The sequence below is a fragment of the Lissotriton helveticus genome, chromosome 5_1 (assembly GCF_964261635.1).
Source record: "Lissotriton helveticus chromosome 5_1, aLisHel1.1, whole genome shotgun sequence".
Classification (NCBI taxonomy): domain Eukaryota; kingdom Metazoa; phylum Chordata; class Amphibia; order Caudata; family Salamandridae; genus Lissotriton; species Lissotriton helveticus.
Window position 1 is genome coordinate 625,383,511 of NC_136065.1, and position 21,730 is coordinate 625,405,240.

The following is a 21,730-nucleotide window of genomic DNA, read 5'->3' on the forward strand; positions in this document are numbered from 1 at the left end:
TCAGTGCTTTCAGTTAATTAGAAAAGTCTTATTTACTTGTAAAATGTAAAACACGTCATTAGTGAGCTGAAGAAGTGCTAGTATATTTAGCATTTTGTAAACCAGCATGACAGGCTCGAATTCTGCGTAACAACAGCCTAGCAACCATTGTCTATATATTATTCAAGTTTTTAAGTTCATTTCACTACAACATAACTTAAGTAATGTTTTCAAACTAGATTTCTGTCACCTGTTGTTTGTAATTCTTACATCTTGTTACTCTCCTTTTGCTAAATCCAGCCATTTGTGAATGTTTTTTTTGTTTGTTAAGGACAAAACTGCAACTAGTTGGTGAGCTGTGGTAGAAACTGCAGTTAATGTCCTGATGAAATTATATTGAAATAGCTGCAGGTACTACTTCATAAAGAGCATAGGATCCCTGCTTTGAAGTGCTTGACAGATAGGAAGTGGTTAGGCATATTGGAATACCCACGTAAGATACCGCGTAACGCTAAATGTAAGTTTATACAATGTATGATTGTCCATCGAGCTTACCTGACACAGCGCACGCTCCAGAAAATGTATCTGGCCCAGATGTAAAAGCCTGAGGCAGGTCTCCTTCATATGTTATGGGAATGCCCGCACCTCTGGGAGTTCTGGTACGGGGTCCAGAAATCGATTACAGACATCACTCATCTATCAATAGAGGGGGCGGATATGGAATGCTTACTTGGTGTCCGGAGACGTAAGAAGTCCATAAAGTTTCAGTTACGATTTCTGGACCTGGTGCTTATTGTAGCAAAAAGAGCCATCACCATGCGTTGGAAGTCAGCCAGAGCTCCTACATTACAAGTGTGGCAAAGTGAATTGATCAGATGGGCAGAAAGCTCTGCGCTGCGTAGGGAGGAGGCGAGAGGCCTCTGGAAAACCATGATATCTCTAGACTGGGATACGATGGTTAAAACCTGTAAGAACAACGTACCGGCTAATCCCTCTGATGCTCCGAATACTCAATAGGCAACGGGGGGGGGGGCAACAACAAGGGAGTGATATGTGCAGATCAATGCTCCTATTCTTGGGAACGTAGCGGCATACTCATTGCTGATAAACATAGAAACCTAAGTGATGCGGGACAAACAACAATAAGACTCTGTATATTATAGTTGGAGCCCGGGAGAGGGGTGGGATCCATAGAGGAGGGGGGTGTAGCGAAATGGGTGTTAGTTTAATTCTGCCATTGGAGAATAGTTAACCACCTGTTATGTGGAAAAGATACCATGTATAACGTTTCTCTCCCGTTATTATCACTGCTTCATGTTGCACGATCCTTTGTGGCTGACAAAGGGGACACCAAGGTCTCCACAGCGCCTTATAAGCAACTATGTCGAATTGTTGAAGCAAGAGCCCTCATAAGAAGGTATACCAATGATTGTATTAAGTGCGAGACATTGTGATAACAGAAACAAAGAGAAAAGAAAAAAACACAGTTTGTTTAAGAAAAAGAAGCAGAGGCAGCACGCTGTCTTACCTGCAGGGAACTCAACAATATTTAAGTCCACTGGAGGGGGCCATATTTTTAGTGATGTACCACTGGTCGAGAACAATCCTCTATTGCATTGGGAGTCCACCCAGAGTGTACCTCGACCAACAGTGCATGGTTGGCTTTGACCCTTCGTGCTAGATTATCAGTAGGTGGCAGCTGATTCAATTTCATGAGGGCCCATACTTTTCTACCAATACCACTGATAGGTGTGTGTAGTCTGCAGGTAGAATTGCATCCTATGATGGACAGTGGAAATACTGCAGAAAATAGTACTTCTTGTTGCCGTTCTTGTGAGAGTATTGATCTGCAAGTTGCCATCCCTTGGGCATCAACTTGGAGAACTCATGAATATCAGATTGTAAGTGAAATCTAGATCCCAAACTTGTCAGGACAGAAAACATATCCAACTGCAGTGCCCGAACAACTTACATCATCTCTTGTTTTTCTTCACTTTACCTAGAAAGGGTGAACCTTGCTATGACAGGTCGGGCTGGCCTCTCCTTAAAACTACAAACCATTTGGTGATTGCCCTTTCCAATGCTACCCAGAAGCCCGAGGAAAATCTACGTAGATGTTCTCTGTTTGGATTGGCATAAGTTTAATTTTGAAAGGATTCGTGCTTCAGATTGCCCTGGCTTAATGTCAGTGATCTTGAAGCAGGATACAGATAGGCTCCCTCCACACAGTAGTTATAATTTATCTGGCCTTCTAGAAGAAACTCCTTACACTAGTCTATAGCGTTTTTCTCCGGAACAGATCTCTGTGTGTCTCTGTTCTCCCCAAGGCCTGACCAGCCATAGCCTTCTGAAATAAATTTGCTGCTGTGACCAGGAAAGAAGAGGAAGCTGTGTTGCTTGCTGTGGAGAGAAATGGGCTCATGACCATCGGGCCCTGGCTGGCCACTAATTGTCAAAAATATTCTTCTGTCAACATCTCCATCTATCTAAGTCCGAACTATTTTGAATAACTCCTTAATCATCAGACTTTTTCAAATGGAAGAAAAAGTACATGTACCCATTACTTAAGAAGAACGGCTTGGACCCACAATGTCTAATGGTTCTTTCCTTGGTAAACTTGTTGAAATGTCAGCATTTCTCCTGATCTCGGACTTCATAGAAGAAAACACCTACTCACACTGACTGGCAAACAGTATTCCTCCCAGGAAGAGGAACCAGGTCAGCCCGAATCTAAATTTGGGATGACCTCAAAATAAGGTTGACAAAAATTGTGTTGCTGGATTAATACTCCTGAAACTTTCTGGAGCATCTGACACACTACAGCACAAGGACATAATTCTTTGACTCATTGAAGTTGTTATTGATGACCTTATTCTCATTTGGATTGCGTCTTACCAACACAGTACGGCCTTCCGGCTTCATGCACATCTTTTTTTTTATCAAATCCTTGCAGTATTAATACAGGAGTTCCACAAGGATCGATCATCTCACTTCATTTGTACATAAAACCAGTAGCAGACATTTATTTTTTCATTTTTATTTCAAGAGTTTTATATAGCTCGAACAAGACCCGCAAGGATATAGGAGCACTGTACATTGAATCATAGACATTAAGACAGTACAAAAGAAAATGATACACCAAATAATAAAATAATAAGTTACGCATGCAACAAGTGCTTAGTAGTGCAGTAGGCCAGAGTTGTACACAAGGAATAAGAGTTACTTTGGGAGTCTATTGTCCTATTTGGCTAGTCAAGAGTAATCTTGACTTCTTTTTTTAATGCGGCTGTCGAGGGGTTCATTCTGATTTCGGGAGGTAGATCATTCCATATTCTTGGAGCCAGTGAAGGCGCAGTTGTAGGTTTTCTTCTTTTTATTATCAAGGGTTTTGAACTCGTCTGCTACAACTGCACAGACCACATGCAATACATTCTCATATTACAAAAAACCCTCAGTGAACAGTTCCCTCATAGCAGTAGACCAATGGATTATGTAGAATTGCCTCAGGTTAAATACTTTGAAAACCAAAATACTGACCTGCTGTGAACCGGAAATTTATGACCCTCTGTCTTTCAGGCTGGATAAACTGTGGCCACCCCTGAAAATAGCAAAAGGAGTACAAAACCTTGGAATTATCTTCAACTCTCCACTTTCCACGATTGCACGAGCGGACAAAGAGGTCTTTAATCATCTTTCTGCACAATGGAAACACAGTGGTCCTTTTTTCCACATGTTGGATTTCCTCAATAGGTACAAGCAGCAACATCCCTTATCCGCTCTGTAGTGGATTATTCGAAAGGGCTCCACAGCATCCTACTCTAAACCTTGAGAAGCCTTCAGACAATTCAGAAACAAGACTACTTCTAAATGTTAATATACAAATGTACATATCTCATGTCCTGAAGGCTTACCCTAGGGTCTATATAGCAAGGTAATGTTCTCTCAAGCTGTTATGCATCATTCACAGAGCGGTAAACTGCTTAGGACGTACATTTATTAGATTGATAAGTGCTGATTTGTACGGGTCACAACTTAAGTACCAGATTCATACCGCAACTTATATTGAAAGTTTATAGGAAGAAAACCATTGGGAGCATTACTTTCTCCATTCAAGCTGCCAAAGTATAGAATTCCCCACCTCAAAGCTTAGAGCCATTGAAAATCACTTGGAGTTCAGAAGAATGATTAAGAGTTGGTGAGTCCCAATGTGATAAATCAAAGAATCTGTATGTTCTCGAACATAAAGACAACACAAATCCTGGCCTCACTTTCTACAGACATACACTTCCTACAAACAGATTCCTCTACACTAGCCTCTACTGGACAAGGAAAAACCTGAGGAACCCAAACCCCTTACAAACATCTGTTACTAATATCAAAGGAGAGACCTATAAGTAAGTGCTTTGTCTGCTATGCACTTTCTCTTTGGGACATGGGGAGCGAGATCTTGCCTGCTGTCTCAGGGGACCTTTGCCCAGACGATCCATTATGGGCAGGACGTGGCCAAGATCCTCATCAGTACAGGCTTGTGTACCACCAACTTCATTGGCAGGGCAGCCAGTATCAATGTTGTCCTTTGCAGACATGTCTGGATGAGATCTGTTTGATTTTCTGGTCATGTTCAGAAACCACTGAGGGCTATTCTCTTTGATGTTCTTGCTTCTTAGGAGAGAAGGCAGACTGCTTTGAAATGCTTCAAAGATAGCAGCGCTACAGCGTGTTCCTTGGGGTTGGGGGCAAAGCAGTTTTCTTACTGGTTGAGATAATTCAGGGGCTAATCCAGGGGCAGACATAGGAAGAGACAACCTTCCCAGCCAGTGATGGTGCAGACAGCCTAGTCCTTTCTGGACTGTTTACGTGCAAACTGCACACAGCGTGCAGGTCAGTAGGGGCACCAGTCCTCCAACTCTTTTCTCCCTACTATGAAGGCCAACAAACTGCTTTAGTTTCTCTTGGTGGCAAATGCCCAGCCTTTGAGGGGCAGGATCCCACCCATCCTTCCAAGTTTGTGATCCATCATGTCTGACACATGGGACTTGTCTACTTTTCAAAAAGGCTACGCACTACCTTTTCTCTTCTCTTCCCCGCTCCCTCCCCCATTATACCTCCCACCCAAGGATGGAAGAGCATCTGTCCATACTGCTACATAAGGTAAGCTTGTTACTTTCCATGGATGCCATAGAGAGGATACTGGATTTTGGAGAAAGATGGGGCTTGTTTTCCCGCTATTTCCTCAGCTTGAAAAAGGACGGGCCTTAGGTGTACTGTGGACATCTAACCCCAGAATGTTTTTCTGAGTAAAGACAATTCCAAAATACTAGCATAGGCTCAAATCTTTACTGCCCCGGACCCAGATGAGCAGATGTTGTCTTCGACTTGCAGGGTTTGTATTTTCATATACCCATCCTGCAGTCCCCCAGGTGTTACCTTTTGTTCAGGAACAATTTCAGTTTGCTGTTCTACCCTTTGGCCTCACCAACACCCCTCAGGTGTTCACAAAAATGATAGCAGTGGTCAGTGTTTCCTGTATTGCCATACCTCAACGGCTGGCTGCTGAAGGTGAGCTCATCTGAGTCTGTTGTAGACCACCTCCGGGCACCATTGGTATTCCTTACATCATTGTGGTTTATCGTGAGCCGAAGTCCCACCTGATTCCTTCACAGCAGCTTCCATTTATTGGGGAGATCCTGGACGCACAGGATTTCATGATATTTCCTCTGCCCCAACAAGTTCCGGACATTGGGGCTTTGATCCCGATGTTTCACTTTCAATCCTGGATCCAGGAAAGGGTGGCTTTGAGACTTATTGGCTTCTTAGCCTCATGTAACCTCTTTGCCCGCTACTACCGTTGGCACATGCAAGCTTTACAGTTGAACTTAAAGTTTCTGTGGGGCCCCTTTGCAACTCTATCAAGGTCCTGGAGGAAATGGTCCACCATCTGAGTGTTAGCTGACTTCTCTCAATCAGGTCTGTGACAGGCCTCTCCTTCTTCCTCCCAAAGCTGAAGGTGGTTACTAACGCGTTGCTAATAGGTTGGGGAGGTCAGTCAGAGGCCTCTGTGCTCCCATGGGTGGTCGGCTCTGCATCAGCCTATCGGAGTTACAAGCCATTCATCTGGTCCAAGGCTTTCCTGCTGCCCATCAGGGAAAAGTTGGTGCAGGTCATCATGAACAAAACCACTGCCATGTAGTGCTGCAACAAGCCAGGTGTAGTGGGGTGCTGTTTCCTGCGCCAAGAGTCTTTGGCATCTCTGGAGCTGGCCGAGGTGGCTGGAATGATAGGGCATTTTCCTGGTCACAGCCTTCTGGCGGTGTCTGAATGCCAGAATGGATGATCTGGGCAAATGTCTGACAGATCTCGAATGGCGCCTACATCCTGAGTTGGGGCAGGGCATCTTCGATCAGTGGAAAGAGCCTTGGCTAGACTTTTGCCACTGTCGAAAACGTGCAGTGTCCATAATTTTGGGTGTTGAACTTTCAACAAGAATACTTGTTAGGAGATGCTGAATGGAACAAGGGACTCCTGTTCGCTTTCTCACTTCTACCTATCTTATCCCGAGTTCTGAAGAAGATCAAGAACAACCAGGCCAAAATCATGGGATGGTAATAAAATGTATTGAGCGCATGAGTGCCGGATGTGTCTTGGCACTGAGACTGTAGTAAGCCCATAGCAAGAGAACCTAGATCTGAAATAACCATGTTTTGAGACCCTTTCTAAAAGTGGTAAGTGAACTCGCACCTCTGATATCAATTGGAAGTGTATTCTATAATTTTGCTGTACCTTACGAAATGCTTCGGCCTCCCCAGCTGGAGGTCTCAATCCTCGGAATCATCCTAAGTCTGGCGCCAGTGGAGCGTAACTGTCTGGCAGGATGGTACCAAAAGAAGAGTTTTTTTAAGAAACACTGGTCCGGCGTTATTGAGGGCCTTATATGCCAAGCATAGTGCCTTGAACTTGATATGCTGTGCCACGGGAAGCCAGTGGAGTCTCCGAATTCCATTAGTTACTGACTCAAATGTAGGGATATTCAGTCTTGCGGCTGCGATTTGAACCATCTGTAGTTTTTCTATATTGTATTCAGGTAGAGTCCGCTGCAATAGTCTAATTTTGACAGCACAAGTGCAGTCACTACCGTCCCCACGGAACCGACGGGGATACAAGGCAGAATCTTCTTCAGTTTCCTAATCAAATGGTGGGAGGCCGACACAATTGCATTGGTGTGCTGTGTTAAGGTTAGTTTGTTATCAATCAGTACACCAAGATTTTTTCCTTTTGTACTGGTTTTGGCAGTCACCCGTCTCAGCCGGCCACCAAAGGCCATCCATCTGGGTTGTAGGTTCCCGAAGAACACTACTTTGGTTTTCTCTGACTTAAGTTTGAGACAGTGCTTGCCCATCCAACTGTATATTTCCACCCTACAGTTTTGAAACTGCAGTTCTGTAGATGCTTGATCTTTATACACTGCAACCATTATCTGGGTGTCGTCGGCGTATTAAGTAAGACTGAAGCCGAAATGCTGGATCAAAGGGGCCAGTTCTGATACGTAGATGTTAAAAGGGATGGGCTAAGTGAAGAGCCCTGTGCGACTCCACATAGAAGGACATAAGGGTTGATTTAAACTGGTCCAGGGGCACTGTTTATCTTTTCTTCAGAAAGGAGGATAGCAGGGCCAGTGCCATACCCTTAATCCCTCATTTTTCCAAACGCAAATGCAGTAAATTATGATCAACAGTGTCGAAAGCTGCCAACAGATCGAGGAGGATGAGGGCGGCAGCACCCCCTCTGTCCATCACCGTCCTAATCTCCTCGGTGGCCTTGATCAATGCAGTTTCCGTACTGTGATCAGGTCGAAAACCGAATCGAGTAAATCATTTTCTTGGATAAAATGAGCTAACTGTTTGTTCATAATCTCCACTACCTTGGCTCGGAGTGACAGCCTGGGTGATAGATGTTTGGGTTTGATGCATCCAGATTGTTTTTATTTTTATCAGTGGAAGTATTGCTGCATCCTTCCATAGAGCCGGAAAAATACCAGACGTAAACATGCTGTTAAAAATTTCCATGAGTAAAGGACTCGCCTCCTTCGCTATATCTTTCAGAAATGTGGGAGGGCAAGGATCTAATGGGGATCCAGATGTGATTTCCCTGATATTTTTTCCACTAGTTCAGTAGATATCTGTGAAATGCTGAGAAAAATCTTTTCTTTGGGATCTAAACTCTGGAGTACCTCAGTAGGTATATGTGAGAGAGTGGCCTCAAAGGAGTCCTAGATTTCTTTTATTTCTAAAGGCATCGGCAATGTCATCGCCAAAGCGTTGATTATTTTTAGTGGATTTTTTCTTGGGTAGGGTGGAGAGCCTCTCTACTACCCCCAAACAGTTCTTTGGATGAGTTCCTGGCTCTCTCAATCTGCCTGATGTAAAAGGCCTTTTTTCTGTAATCAGCATGGTTTTATATTGGACCAATGCGGATGTATAGTTGCTTTTATCTGCTATATCATATTTTGCTCTCCAGCATCTTTCGAGTCTGCTGCATTTTTGTTTTTCCTGTCACAGGGCCTCTGTAAACCCGGGGGCCGATAGTGATTCCATGAATTTGTACAGTTGGGTACTGTAGCCCTAAAGGCTTTGTTGAGCCATTTTGTGTATTTGCTGACTTCCAGGTCTGTATGTATGTTTAAAAGTGGCCACGTCCTGTCCAATTCGGACTGGAGCGTAGCCTTGTCAACCTTGTTCCAAGCTTTATAGGCTATTTGAGGGGCTTTAACTGTTTCTCTCTCATGGACTTTTAGCCATTGTATAATCAAATAGTATTATGGAATGATCTGAACACATTAGGGGGCAGGTTTCTTCATCATAGCTGCCCCTAGATTGGGCGATTAATGTGTGGTACCCAGAACTCCTGAGCATTAACATCTATCCATCAGGTTGCCACTTTGGGAGGACCTCCGTCTCAATAGCAGAGCAGGGTCCTCTGCCAGAATTTGTGCAACTTACACCTTCCATTCATTGAGATTGAGTGGTAGAAAGGACTGCTTTCAATCTTCCATCTGAAGTGATGAATGTCATCCTTGCCTCCAGGTGCCCTCCGCAGAATCCATCTATTCCACGCGCTGGGACAAATTTGTAACCTGGTGTGGTGACAGAGATACTAACTCCCTATAGACAAAACTGTCGGACATACTTTTGTCTGTTTTGTTTTTAGCCCAGGAAGACCTTGATGTGGGCACTGTAAAAGATTATTTGTCAGCCCATTTGGTCTTTCTACGTTTCCCTGATCAACTGCCTTTCTTTAAGTCACCTGTTGTGATGAGGCTTATTAAAAGTTTGACACACATGTTTGTTCCCAAGCAGTTTTCGATGCCCCAGTGGGACCGTAAGTTGGCTTTGACATTCCTTGTTTGTACCTCTTTCAAGCTTAAGTGTAGCTGCTCTTTCCATCTCCTGACCTGGAAGTTAGTCTTCCTGCTATTATCTTGTCACTTGAGTGAACTGCAGTCACTTTGAGTGCTACGCCCTACACCATCTTTTTTACAGACATTTTTTGCTGTGAATTCGGGTGGACCTCTTACCAAAAGTTGAGACTCTTTCCAACGTTGGGCTTTCAATCACTTTACTAGCATTCTTTGCTCTGTTTCAAGTCTCGAAAGAGGAGGAGACGCTCAATCAAAGCCCAAAAGGACTAAGGAACATCGAGTAGACAATAAACGTTTGTGGGTCTTTACAGAGCAGAGGAAGGCAATGCTGTTCAGACCCTGTCTGCATTAAGATATGCTGCGTACTGACCAAGTAGCTGCTCCCTAAAAGGTCTGAAACCCCATTCCACCAGGGCTAAGGTCGCTACTACAGGGTTGGCATGAGTATTGCCGGCCCTCGAAATTTGCCAGGGTGCGATGTGTGCGTCAGTGCATGTGTTGACGAAGCACTACTACCTCGGCATGGTGCGTGCTCCGTACTGGAAGGCTTTTTGTTTTAAGCTCACTCTTCAGATCCTCCACCTTTAGGGCATACTGCCTTGGTGTCTATTCTACAATTCTGCTTTGGTACCTATTTTAAGTTGCAAATGCATCTATCAGTCCATAAGAAGTAAAAGTTCCTTACTGTCTGCAATGATCTTTCTGGTGCATAATCTAACCACCGATTCCTCACTGCCCTCGCTCCTCCCCATTCTGTGGACTGGCCTCTAACATCTAATAAAGATCCCAAGTTAGTACTTAGCACACTAGCATTTGTAAATGGTCTGCGCCTGAGGGCGCGGAAATGAAAAGGCAAGAAACTGACAGTGCGCAAGGGTAGCACTTTTATGTCGCTCTGCTCCTTCACTACCGGGGTGGTATGGACTCACAGTGGTATTGCCCAACGCCACCTATTGGCACACAGGCGAACTGTTTAAAAATTCTCCAGATCCAGACTTGTGCCTACGGGGCTTTCGAAGGTGTAGGATCTGATGTTATAAAGAGTATCCACCAGAAAGTGTGTTACTGAAGGTAAGTAACTAGTTCTTTGGCAACATCCATAGAACTTCAACATATATGCTTCTCCATTTTATGATTTTTCTAAGATTCTTATCTTCTCTTCACGCCACAAACTTTCAAGACAATTCTTTTAACAACCTCTGCTGCCACTCCAGGAAGAAGAATCATCAACGATTCCTTAACTACTGAAATATTTCCAGAAGAACACAAAAAGTCATACATACGCCCTTTACTGAAGAAAACAAACTTGGACCCGCTGAACCCTGACAACTACAGACCCATTACAAATGGACCGTTCCTGGGCAAACTGATAGAAAGAGCAGCATTCGCCCAGATGTCACAATTCATTGAAGAGAATGACATACTTTCAGACTTCCAAACAGGATTCTGTCCGGAAAGAGGCACTGAATCTGCCCTCCTTGCCATCTGGGATGACCTAAAGAATACAGTTGACTGCAACGGGGTTGCTGCGCTTCTCGTCTTGGACCTCTCAGCTGCCTTTGACACGGTTGACCATGACACTTTGAAACAAAGACTCTATGAAGCCGGCATAGAGGGAACTGCTTTAGACTGGGTAGCGTCCTACCTTCGAAACAGAACTATTGTCATCCATACCCCACCTTTCTTGTCCAAACCATACTCCACAAAAGCAGGTGTCCCTCAAGGTTCTATCATCTCGCCCATGCTTTATAACATCTACATGAAGTCATTACCAGTACTGATCCATACATTTCACCTCACGTGCTATAACTATGCAGATGACACGCAAGTACTCCTTCAACTGGAATGCCCCAAAGACATTGGAAAATCACCAATTTTCAGCTTTCTCAGAGCCGTGGATGACCTGGATTGAATGCTTCTTTAACTGAAATACTAACGTGTGGCGATTGGAAACATTACAACCCGCTTGCCGCATAGCCTGATGAACTGGGATCACAGCCAGAAGATCCACGTTCAAGCTGCTTTGTATCACCCACAAAGCAATACATGGAATGGGACCACTCTTCATCCGGTATAAAACCACCAAACACATTCAACAAAGGAACCTCCGCTGTAAAGGAGCATCTTGCCTCAAAATCCCACCATACAAGAAAAAAACTATGGGTGGCACATCCTTCTCTGTTCAAGCAACCAAACTATGGAACTCTTTACCCCCCAAGATAAGGTCCACTGATAACCACCTTATCTTCGGAAAAGTACTCCAGATTTGGCTCTTCCCCACATAAGCACCATACGCAAACAGAAATTTACAGCATATCCCTCTGTATACAAGCATTTGTTTTTTCACTATAGATATGTACCTATCTTTGTGTATTACTTTGTATAAACATGTAAAATAATTATTTTGTTGAGAGAAATAATAATATTAAATAAAAATCATTTTTGGTCTACATGTACATACTTCCATTGTGCATCTATGTACCTTCCATGTACTTGGATCTGTGTGTCGGTTACTTTTCTCCTGAAAAAGCATATCTAATGCACTACCCTATTTCTCATCCTGTGCCTCTATCAATATCTTTAAACTATTATACTTACCTCCTTTATGTATCTATATACTTTCAATGTAATTATGGACCTACATATTTATCACTTTCTTCTAATTTAGCATTTCCAGTGCACTATCCTATTTCTCAGCCTATACTTCGCTCAATATATCTTCTAGCCAAACCTTCTGACTCTTCTCAAACTTCTTCTACTACTCCTTCCAATGCACCTCCCTATCTCTCATCCTATACATCTATCAATATATACTCGACATCCACTCTCTCATTTATCCCAAACCCCATACCACTACTATGATTGCCAAAATAACCCTTTCTAGACTCTCTCCTACTCTACCCCTCCTTTGCATCATCTGACACCTCTTTTACTATACTCCTTCCAATGCACCTCCCTATCTCTCATCCTTTACATCTATCAATATATCCTCTACATCCACTCTCTCATTTATCCCAAACCCCATACCACTACTATGATTGCCAAAATAACCCTTTCTAGACTCTCTCCTACTCTACCCCTCCTTGCATCATCTGACACCTCTTTTACTATACCGATCCACTACAACAAACCTTTCTAAACTCTTCCCTCTGAGTCCTCCCCTCCAAAACTCCCTTTTACTCATTCAAAAGCCTCCTCCTACTGCTAAGACCTTAAAAAAAAGAAAAAAAATCCTTCACTCTTTTATCCCTCCACTATCCTTTTCAATCGAAATTAACAGACTAACATGTTCACTACTCAAATTCCATATTAAACTATACTAATATACTACCCAAATAACTGAATAACATATCTACTACTCCAATTACTTCATATTTTTTACTATACTAATTTTCAACAGTAATCCTTTATGGGTTCCGGAGTGGCGTGCTACTCGCCAGACAAGTGCTTCAACACCCATCAGGGGTAACAAGTGCTAGAGGAATGCAAATCTTTCTTCCCCTTTTATCCTTCCGCTATCCTTCTCACTCCAAAGTAACTGATTAATATCCACCACTGAAATGACTTCATATTCACCATATTAATTCACCACTAATCCTTTGTAGGCTTCCTGAATAGCATGCGTCAACAAGCGCTATATAAATACAAACCTTTGTCCTCCTCTATCCTTCTGCTATCATTCCAAATCCAAATAACTGACTAACCTATCCACCACTTAAAATGTACTTGCATGTTTCACTATACTAATTCAACACTAATCCTCTTTGGGTCCCGAAGTAGAGTGCTACTCGCCGAAAAAGCGCTTCGACGCCTCGTCAGGGGTAGTAAGCGCTAAATAAATGCAATTACAATACAATACAAATAGTCAGTCCCTCATGCTGCACATAGCCTTTCAAAGCCACCCGTCCACTGCTGGACTTGGTTTACACTCTGTAATTACATATAATGAAATGAAGAAATATATTCTATCACACACTTACTTCATTAATTTGATTACTATTTAAGTTATACTGCATTTTTTCACCGATTTGCCACCTGTCCTGAAATGTGCGTTTTTCTTTATATCTTGCTGTAAAGGAAGGTGCATTGTATTAGTCATTATAAGGATCGGTTTTCTCCCTGCCACCAAAACTTTCTCTGAGAATTGAATTCAGTGCATCACTCTTGAAACAGGTGGAGATCGTCCCAACTCCAATTTTTATCACCAACATTAGCGAATAATAAATTGGTTGAAATGTATGCAGGAGTTATCCATTCCTGTGGATATCTAATGGTGAGACTATATATCCACCCTTTAACATCATTGTTAGCTTGTGAGACCCCATGCAGGAATGATTGTAACCTTGAACATATACTGCTGATTCAAAATAGTCCTTTATTTGCATCTTTCAAGGAATCTTCCGATAGATTTTCCTTTTTACCGCAGGTCTGAAATGAAATATGGAGAATGGAGGACGGACTTCGCTCATCCTGGCTGTCTTATTGGGCTCCAGTTCTGCAGTAACGGCAATCTTTTATGCCATTTACAGGCAGAAATCAAAGGCTGTGCAGATGTTAAAGGTAAGAGGTGTGAGAATAAAATCTGTTGTGCTATAATGCTTGTGTTAATCATTAAAGACACAACTTGCTTCACTGCGGTGCAGTCAACAATATGACTTTTGTTTTTGGTTTTTCTTTGCACTAAACTCCATTTATGCTAGAAGTTCAGGTGTTTTCATTCATCGTATGACTGTTTTACTTTTATTCTATCTGGAGATTTAGCAAATCTATAGCTTCATCCCATTATGGTGCTATATTCCTTCAACCAATTTGGTTACAGATCTAAGCTTCACCCCTTCCTAACATGGCAGTGCTTTCCAATCCCTGTCCTTCGACAAGCGTCGTGAATTTTCCGAGTTGCCCAAGAGTGAGTTTGATCACTGCTCATCCAGTGAGTGAAGTAATTTGGTTCTTCCCCTTCATCTCTTCTCTTCCTCGCATCTCAAAATGCAGGTGTGGGTTTCTTCACCCCCAACCTTTTTTGAACTTGAACTATGCTGCTCACCTCTCCTATGTACCAATGTTTCTAGACGCATCCATATTTTAGGAAGTAATTAGGGCGCTCCCACCCTCCCACTCTTCTCATCCCACACAGTAAATTGTCACTGTCCATTCTCTCGGCCTAATGAATTTTGTTTTGACATAGCAGTGGTTCTTGGACATTCTGTTATGGAGCCCCATTTCTCTTATTCTCTCTCTCTTAATTTCTGGTTGGACATAGAAGGGCCTATTCAGAAACTCCTCTTACAAAATGCTATTCACATGCCTGTGTGTGGAGACGTTTGACCCACCTCTCCTAACTATCTTTGCAGAGGACGTCACTATGTGTGCAAATGCCTCTGGACACATATGAATATGTTTTTTGTAGTAGTTATAGGAGGAATGTGGGGGAGTGGCTGAAAATGAGGGAATAGCTACTGTAAAATGCAAGGGGGTTAGGAGGACATGCACACGATTCACCAGTTACAGTAATAAAGTTACTACAGCCACCAAAAAGGACTCGTATAGCCGTATAATTCTACCCAGCCTTGGACTAAGTCTAGCACCACACTACCCCCCCGCCTTTTAGAAAAATGAAGTAGACAGAGATTTAAAATACCATCCCATAGAAAATAATGTAAACTAAATCAAATGATTACCATTTTTAAATTGTGTGTGTTTATGTGTGTATGTATGTATGTATATGTATTGTATGTATGTGTATATATATATATATATATATATCTATATCTTTTATTGTTTTTTTTCATGCTTTTTTTTCATTTTGCAAAGAAACAAACAATTGCAAGTAGGAAAAGGCGAAACATTAACCATTGCTATCATAATAACATGGCACTTGCAGTTACAATAGAGCTTTTTGCTTACAGTGCATAGTAACTTTTTCTGCGTACACAATCTTGTGACTGCCCCTCCCTCCCCTACTGAAGAGGCTGATCAAATCATGACATCTGGGTTCCCTATACCTCGATCTCCCTCCCCCCCTTGCCAACCAAACTCAGCCTAAATAGCGTTTCAGCCTTCCGCTACCAACCAGATGGGTGTTGTGCTGTAGGTGTTACTGAAGTCTGCCCATGCATCTTTGGCCCCCAGTGCACACACCTCTCCTATCCTATCAAGTGGTCCGGACCTCTCCGTCCAGACTTGCAGAAGATGGTGCTGTATCCTGCGCCTCGGGACGTGGCCGAGCTACAGACCAAGATGGTCGCGCAGCGTTAAGGCTCCTCCGCTTAGCCCAACATGTTCGCACTTTCCTGCATTCATTTTGCACAACCTGCACTAAAACTGTGTTCGGCCGAAACGCCAAGATCCTGGTCGCCGCATTGTGTGAACTGAGAAGGCAGAGTGCGAGGGTGGTAGCCTTTGTCCGGTTCGGCCTGTGTGGCCTGGAGTCAGCGGGCGAGCTCACAGGCTGGATTTGTGGGCTGCTCCTGTTTCCGCTCTGGCTGGCACGGCTTCGGAGGATCTGGCAGCAATGAGTGCAGCGGGGTTGTGTGCGGCTGAGGCCTGGCTCGCGGGCCGGTGCGTGGGCGTGTGTGGCCCCCCCCGCGCTTTACATACGATCAGCTTGCCTGACCCCCGAGGCCAGTGGGGTTCGATATTGTGAGTGAGTATGGGGACTTTTTTTCAGACGGGGATGGAATCGGACAAGGGCCGGTCCAGTGGGGCAACCTCCTAGCGCCTATCGCCTCTGTTGTGTTATTTGGAGCTCTGGTTGGCTCCAGCATGTCCTCAGTGTGCATCACCCCTCTGCCTTTGGCCCCCACCCACCGATTGAAGAGTCCCGCACCTGTGGTTGGCAATGGCGGCGGCGAGTGTGAGTTATTGCCCCTCCTTAACCTGGCATAAATAAGACTCCCCCCGCACATAGTGCTCCATTGTACACCGGCCACCGAGTTCTGGTGCGATACGTGGCAGCTGCACTCCTGCTGTGACGGCATTGTCCTCCATTGTGATTTTTTTTTAACTGCGTATAAAATTAAATGAACACCGTGAGGGAATGGATGTTTCCTATCACACACATAGACGATTAGACTTGAAGAGTCACCATGGCTTCTGGGAGCAGGCTGGCCACATTTTCGGACCTCACATTCGTTACCTGGAATGTACGGGGACTTAATAATGTTAGAAAAGGGAAGCAAGTTGTGCAATATCTACAGCGTCATCATGTGGATGTTGCCTTCTTGCAAGAGACTCATTTACTGAAATCACCTTCTATTTGCTTTGCTTCCTCCTGGGGCTCCCACCGCTACTTTGCAAATTACAGTTCATACGCTAGGGGGACCACAGTCTTGTTACATAAGCGCTTGCCCTTTCAGGTGGGAACTGTCCATAACGACGGTGAAGGTCACTACACAATGGTAACTGGGTGCTTAATGGGCTACCAGGTGGCCTTTGTTTGTGTTTACACTCCTAATACAGACAACCCAGAGTTTTTTCAGGACCTCCACATCCAGCTCCTAAAACTTGACGAAGACTATATTTGTATTGGCAGAGATTTTAATTTACTGTTAGACCCAATTAGGGATAGTCCAGCTGGTTCCTCGGATCCCAAACCGAGCACTCGTCGGGCACTAATGGAGCTTTGTGACTCGTTGGTTTGTTCGATGTGCTGAGACTCTGCCGCCCAGGGGAAGTAGCCTATACCCATTATGCGGCACAATATGAAACCTGGACTAGACTTGATTTCAGGTTGGTGTCCCCCAATTTAGTTTCTTGGTTCCGGGAGTTGAATCATCTTCCCAGAACGCTTTCCAATCACTCCCTAGTAGTCCTTATGTTTAAGGTTCCTAGGCCAGAGGGCAGTGAAAGGCAATGGAGGTTTTCGCGTCAGTCTCTGATGGATGCAGTATTCAATTCCGAACTCTGTGCAGCCATCATTGACTACTTTGAGCTCAATATAGGTTCATTAAAGTCGTGAGCAGTATTATGGGAAGCATTTAAAGCCTATATGCATGGAGTTTGCATCGCAAAACTCTCTGGCGTTTTAAAGGATTGAAGGAGCACGCTGTTTTGCATTGAGCAGCAACTTGAGGTGCTAGACGTAGCAAATAGGGAGTATCCTGCTCAGGCCGATCGAAATCGCCACTTGATGCTCTTATTTGAGTTCAAAGAAGCAGCCGAGCGTGAGACACTTTTTTAGGCTAATTCGCCACAGCTCGGCGTTCCGGGAAGGTGATCGACCTCGCCGCAACCTGGCACGTCTCCTGCGGCCTGCCCTGGGCCACTCTTTCATTCACTGTTTTTGATTCCCGTTGGCAAGATATTGAATGACATCTGTGAGATTCTGGACTTTTTCTTAGACTACTATGCGGGGCTATATTCCTCGTGTGTGGTGCACAGCGATGAAGTCTGCAAGGAATATCTAGACGAGATCGCACTTGTCTTGCTGGAAAAGAGGATGTAAGAGTTCTTGGCGGAGCCTTTTTCTGCGGAGGAAAGCGTGAGTGCAATCAATGGCATTAATGGTTTGACTGCCCCGGTACTTGACGGCTTCACTGGCAAACTTAACAAAACCTAAAAAGACCTCCTAGCTCCTTATCTGATTGAGGTATATAATGAAGCACTTGAGTGCAAAGAATGACCACCTACGTAGCGAGAGGCAGTTATAATCCTCTTACCCAAGGCTGGGAAAGATCCCCTCATGTGTGGTTCATACAGGCCGCTATCACTTCTGAATCTGGATTATAAAATTCTTACCAAAATGATCGCACTTAGGTTGACTCTTTTACTAGATTGTATCATCTCACCAGCCCAGTCGGGGCTTGCCCCTCATAGGTCAACGGCATTAAATCTTTGCACATTGTTCACGGTTTTACACAGGATTTCAGGAGCAGCACCTGCACAGAGACCTTCAGTTTAAGACCGGCCCCCTATTAGTTTCCCTCTACGCAGACCATGTCATCCTCAATGCTAGACATCCAGAGGAGAACCTGTAGCCTCTAATCAGGTAAATTATTAGATACAGGGTTTTCTCAGGACTTGGCATCAATTTGGACAAGTCAGTAATTTTTCCGCTATCACCTAGTGCCACTAAATGGGACTGTGGATTTCCGTTGCAATGGTGTGAAGAATCGACTAGGTATCTGGGTATCCAGATACACCAGAGGGAGAGGATGTGGTCCGTCGGCATAAATGCCCGACGCTGGTGCTAGAAACCAGGGTTCGAGCCTCAAGGTCGCGTCCACATCCTGTGATTCTGGGCAAATCACTTAAACTCCCCGTGCCTGAATGTGTAATGTAAATACGGTGCTCATGTAAAGCGCTCCAATACCTTAGGGTCGAGTTCGCGCTATATAAAAATTAAAAAAAAGTTTGACTATGACCCGGCTATTTATAAACTCGAGGAACAGATGGAGCGCTGGCAAAAGCTTCTCTTCTCTATGGCGGGCCGTGTCGCAATAATAAATATGGTGGTCCTCCCTAAATGTTTGTACTTGTTTCACAATATCCCCATCCCACTCCCCAATACCAATAGTTTAAAATTTTTTTTTTTTTTTTAAATCATCCATCTCATCTTATCCGTCTGATTTGAGGAGGGAAGAGGGCCTGGGTGTGCTGGGACGGGACACATTGACCTTGCGATATGAGAGGGGAGGGCTTGGAGTTCCAAACTTTCAGATGTATTACCTAGTTGCACAGTGCAGCTTTGCACATTCGTGGTATCACCCAGACGCCCGGAACCCTTAAGCTAAACCAGAAGCTAACTTGATGCTACCAGCCCCGCTAAAAACAGTCATACCGCAAGGCTTCCCCCGAGACCCAAGGGATATCCAGGCAGTCTCTACGACGAGTTGGGCGTGGCATAAGCTGGCTTGGGTAGCGGGCGGATGTGCTTTATATTCCTCGTCGATTCCATTGTGCAATAACCTGTGGCTGCCCGTTACGGAGGAGAGGTTGGTGCAGCAGACTCTTGCCGCCTTTTCCCTGGAGAAGTTTGGAGATCTTTTCCAGGGGCATGTGTTCCATGTCATGGAGGATGTGCGCTTCAATGGCGCCACTTTTATAGACACATTTGTCATGTGCAGGATACGCAGAGAGCTTACAGAGAGGGTTACTAGCTTTTCTTTGGAACCGGAGTCCTTCTCTCCATTGACGTTGGTGATCTCCACTAAAGAAGGGGTCCACTTGATTTCTAAACTATACAGAGCATCAACGGCTCTGGTTCCTTCTAGAGATGCCAGAATAAGAAATGCTTTGGAGAGAGATCTGGGGTACCCTATTGTAGGAGGGTGGATACCTGACTATGGTTACCCCAGATTTTTTGCCTTGTGCTTAGCTGGTTTTCGACTTAGTTGGCCTGGGACCCTGCTAATCAGGGCCCCAGGCAATCTGCTCTCTCTTTAAAATGGACTCCATGTACCCTAGGTGCATAACTAATTGGGTATTGGGTCACCTTATCTGCCCCTGTACAGTGTACTATAGGTACCCAGGGCATAGGTGCATCCAAGGCCTACCAGGGACTGCAGCATATCTTTTGCCACCCTTGGCTGGCCATCCAAACAGACACAACTGGCTGATCACTCAGCTGGGGCAAGGTCGTGTAATCACCCCTTGCTTAGATATAGTATACCTATGTCTAAACCTATATCTGGACACATATACACCTATAAGTCACTCCTATGGCAGGCCTTAACAATACTGAAGGCAGAGTGCTTGGTTTTATGTGAGATGGTGCTCTAGCATGAGCTGAGCCTGTCTGCAGCTTTCGGAACCATTTCTTTATAGCTGTTCCAGGGTATTGCCATACCATATACTCTTAAGTGCATTATAATCCTCGCGGTTATTGCTTACTTTGGTTTGGCTTTTTCAAAACATGTCGTGTAAGTTGTCGTACACTTTGGAATACTACCCCCTCGCCAGTTCTGGCGACGGGGGTAGCATTCCACCCTTCTAGAGGGAGAAGACATGTAACTTTACTTAAATGCAGTTAAATCTAACCAGAGCCCCAGCATCACAAAATGGATGCTGCTGCCACAGACACAAGTCTGGCCTCCTGCTGCTGACCGAAACTCCGGCAGGGGAGGCCTGGACAAATGGTATCCTGTCACAGGGAGGTGTTACACCACCCCAGACAGGAGATAGTGCATTGAGGCAGGCAGGGCGATTGAAACTAGACACTGCCTGGGGCGCACAAGACTCCCCATGCATAGCCCAGTTCAAACCGGTGCTCGGGCACTCCAGCTCCAGCTCTGGCGCGAAACTGGACAACGGGAAAGGGGTGTAACCACCCCCTTCCTGGGTCCCACCCATTGGAGGGACCTAGCAGGATATCCAGCCCCTTGATTTGGAATAAAGGTAGGAGCTGTGCCTATAGACTTTAGATAATCCTGACTGAAACTTTGAAATGAGACTCGGGACCCTTCGACATCCCACTCGACGTGGAAGACTGAAGAATCTCCCTTGTGGTCAAGGAGTGACCACCCTGTGCAAACAGGCACCATCCAGCGCCCAACGGTTTGCTTTGTTGCAGCTCCCGCCGCAGCTCGAGCGACAGAGATCGACAAGAACCAGATTCCCAGACATCCAAAAGCCCGATCCACAGCCACAGCAAAGCTGAGACCCGTGGAGGCGACGTGAGACGTGGGACCGGCCATCTTGAAAAGACTGCGAAGTGCTGACATTGCAGCTCCCGAGGCACCCTCAAAGCTGTGCATTGGGGTTTGAGAAGCCCCAGCCCCGAGCAGCTCGTGCACCGAAGATCACCCCTCCACACTCACCCAGTGCTGCGTGGGGCCCTTTTGCATTTTCCTGCTCGACGCGTCTGTCCGGTCACTTGCCCGTTGGCTAGTGGCCTCTACGATGATGAATCTTTGAAACTACTCTGCTGGTCTGGTTGCTCCAGACTGGCCCTCACTCCCCTGAAAAGGAGCCGTCCCTCTGACCTTGCTGGTCCGAGTAAGAAGCGATCTTCAAATCCTGCGTGGGTTGCTTTTGCCAAGGCCTGTTGACTCCGATCCGGAAGCCGACACCGCCGACAGCGAGAGCCTTTGTGGGACAGCCCGTGATCCACTCCTGGTCATCCTCGATGCCCCCGAGTCCACGTGGCAGCGGAGACAAGGTTCTCGACAACCACCTGATTGCGCCCGACATCGCCTGGTTCCTTCCTGGTTCCATCCTGGTCACTGGCTAGTGACCCAGACTCTGTCCCCTCTGCTTTCAGGTACTCTACATCTTCGATCCACCCTTGGATCCAACCAGACTCTTCTCTCCTGGCCGCCTGCAGCATCTTCATCTCCATGCTCCATAGAAGTCCACGACGAAACCCGACACACTTTGGCACCTATGCACCCGCTTCCT

The 21,730-nt window shown here is 45.0% G+C and overlaps 1 protein-coding gene across 4 annotated transcripts in view; it reads left to right on the plus strand.

The window, feature by feature from the left end:
* Nucleotides 1-21,730, plus strand: part of MUL1 (mitochondrial E3 ubiquitin protein ligase 1) — a 934,495-nt gene that overhangs the window by 19,771 nt on the left and 892,994 nt on the right. For 3 of the 4 annotated variants that reach the window (XM_078643000.1, XM_078643002.1, XM_078643003.1), the window contains exon 2: nt 13,821-13,954. In XM_078643000.1, the coding sequence (XP_078499126.1) occupies nt 13,835-13,954 (120 nt within the window). In that variant the 5' untranslated portion in view covers nt 13,821-13,834. Of the gene's footprint in view, nt 1-13,817; nt 13,955-21,730 lie in introns of all 4 variants that reach the window. The other variant, XM_078643001.1, reaches the window with a different exon arrangement.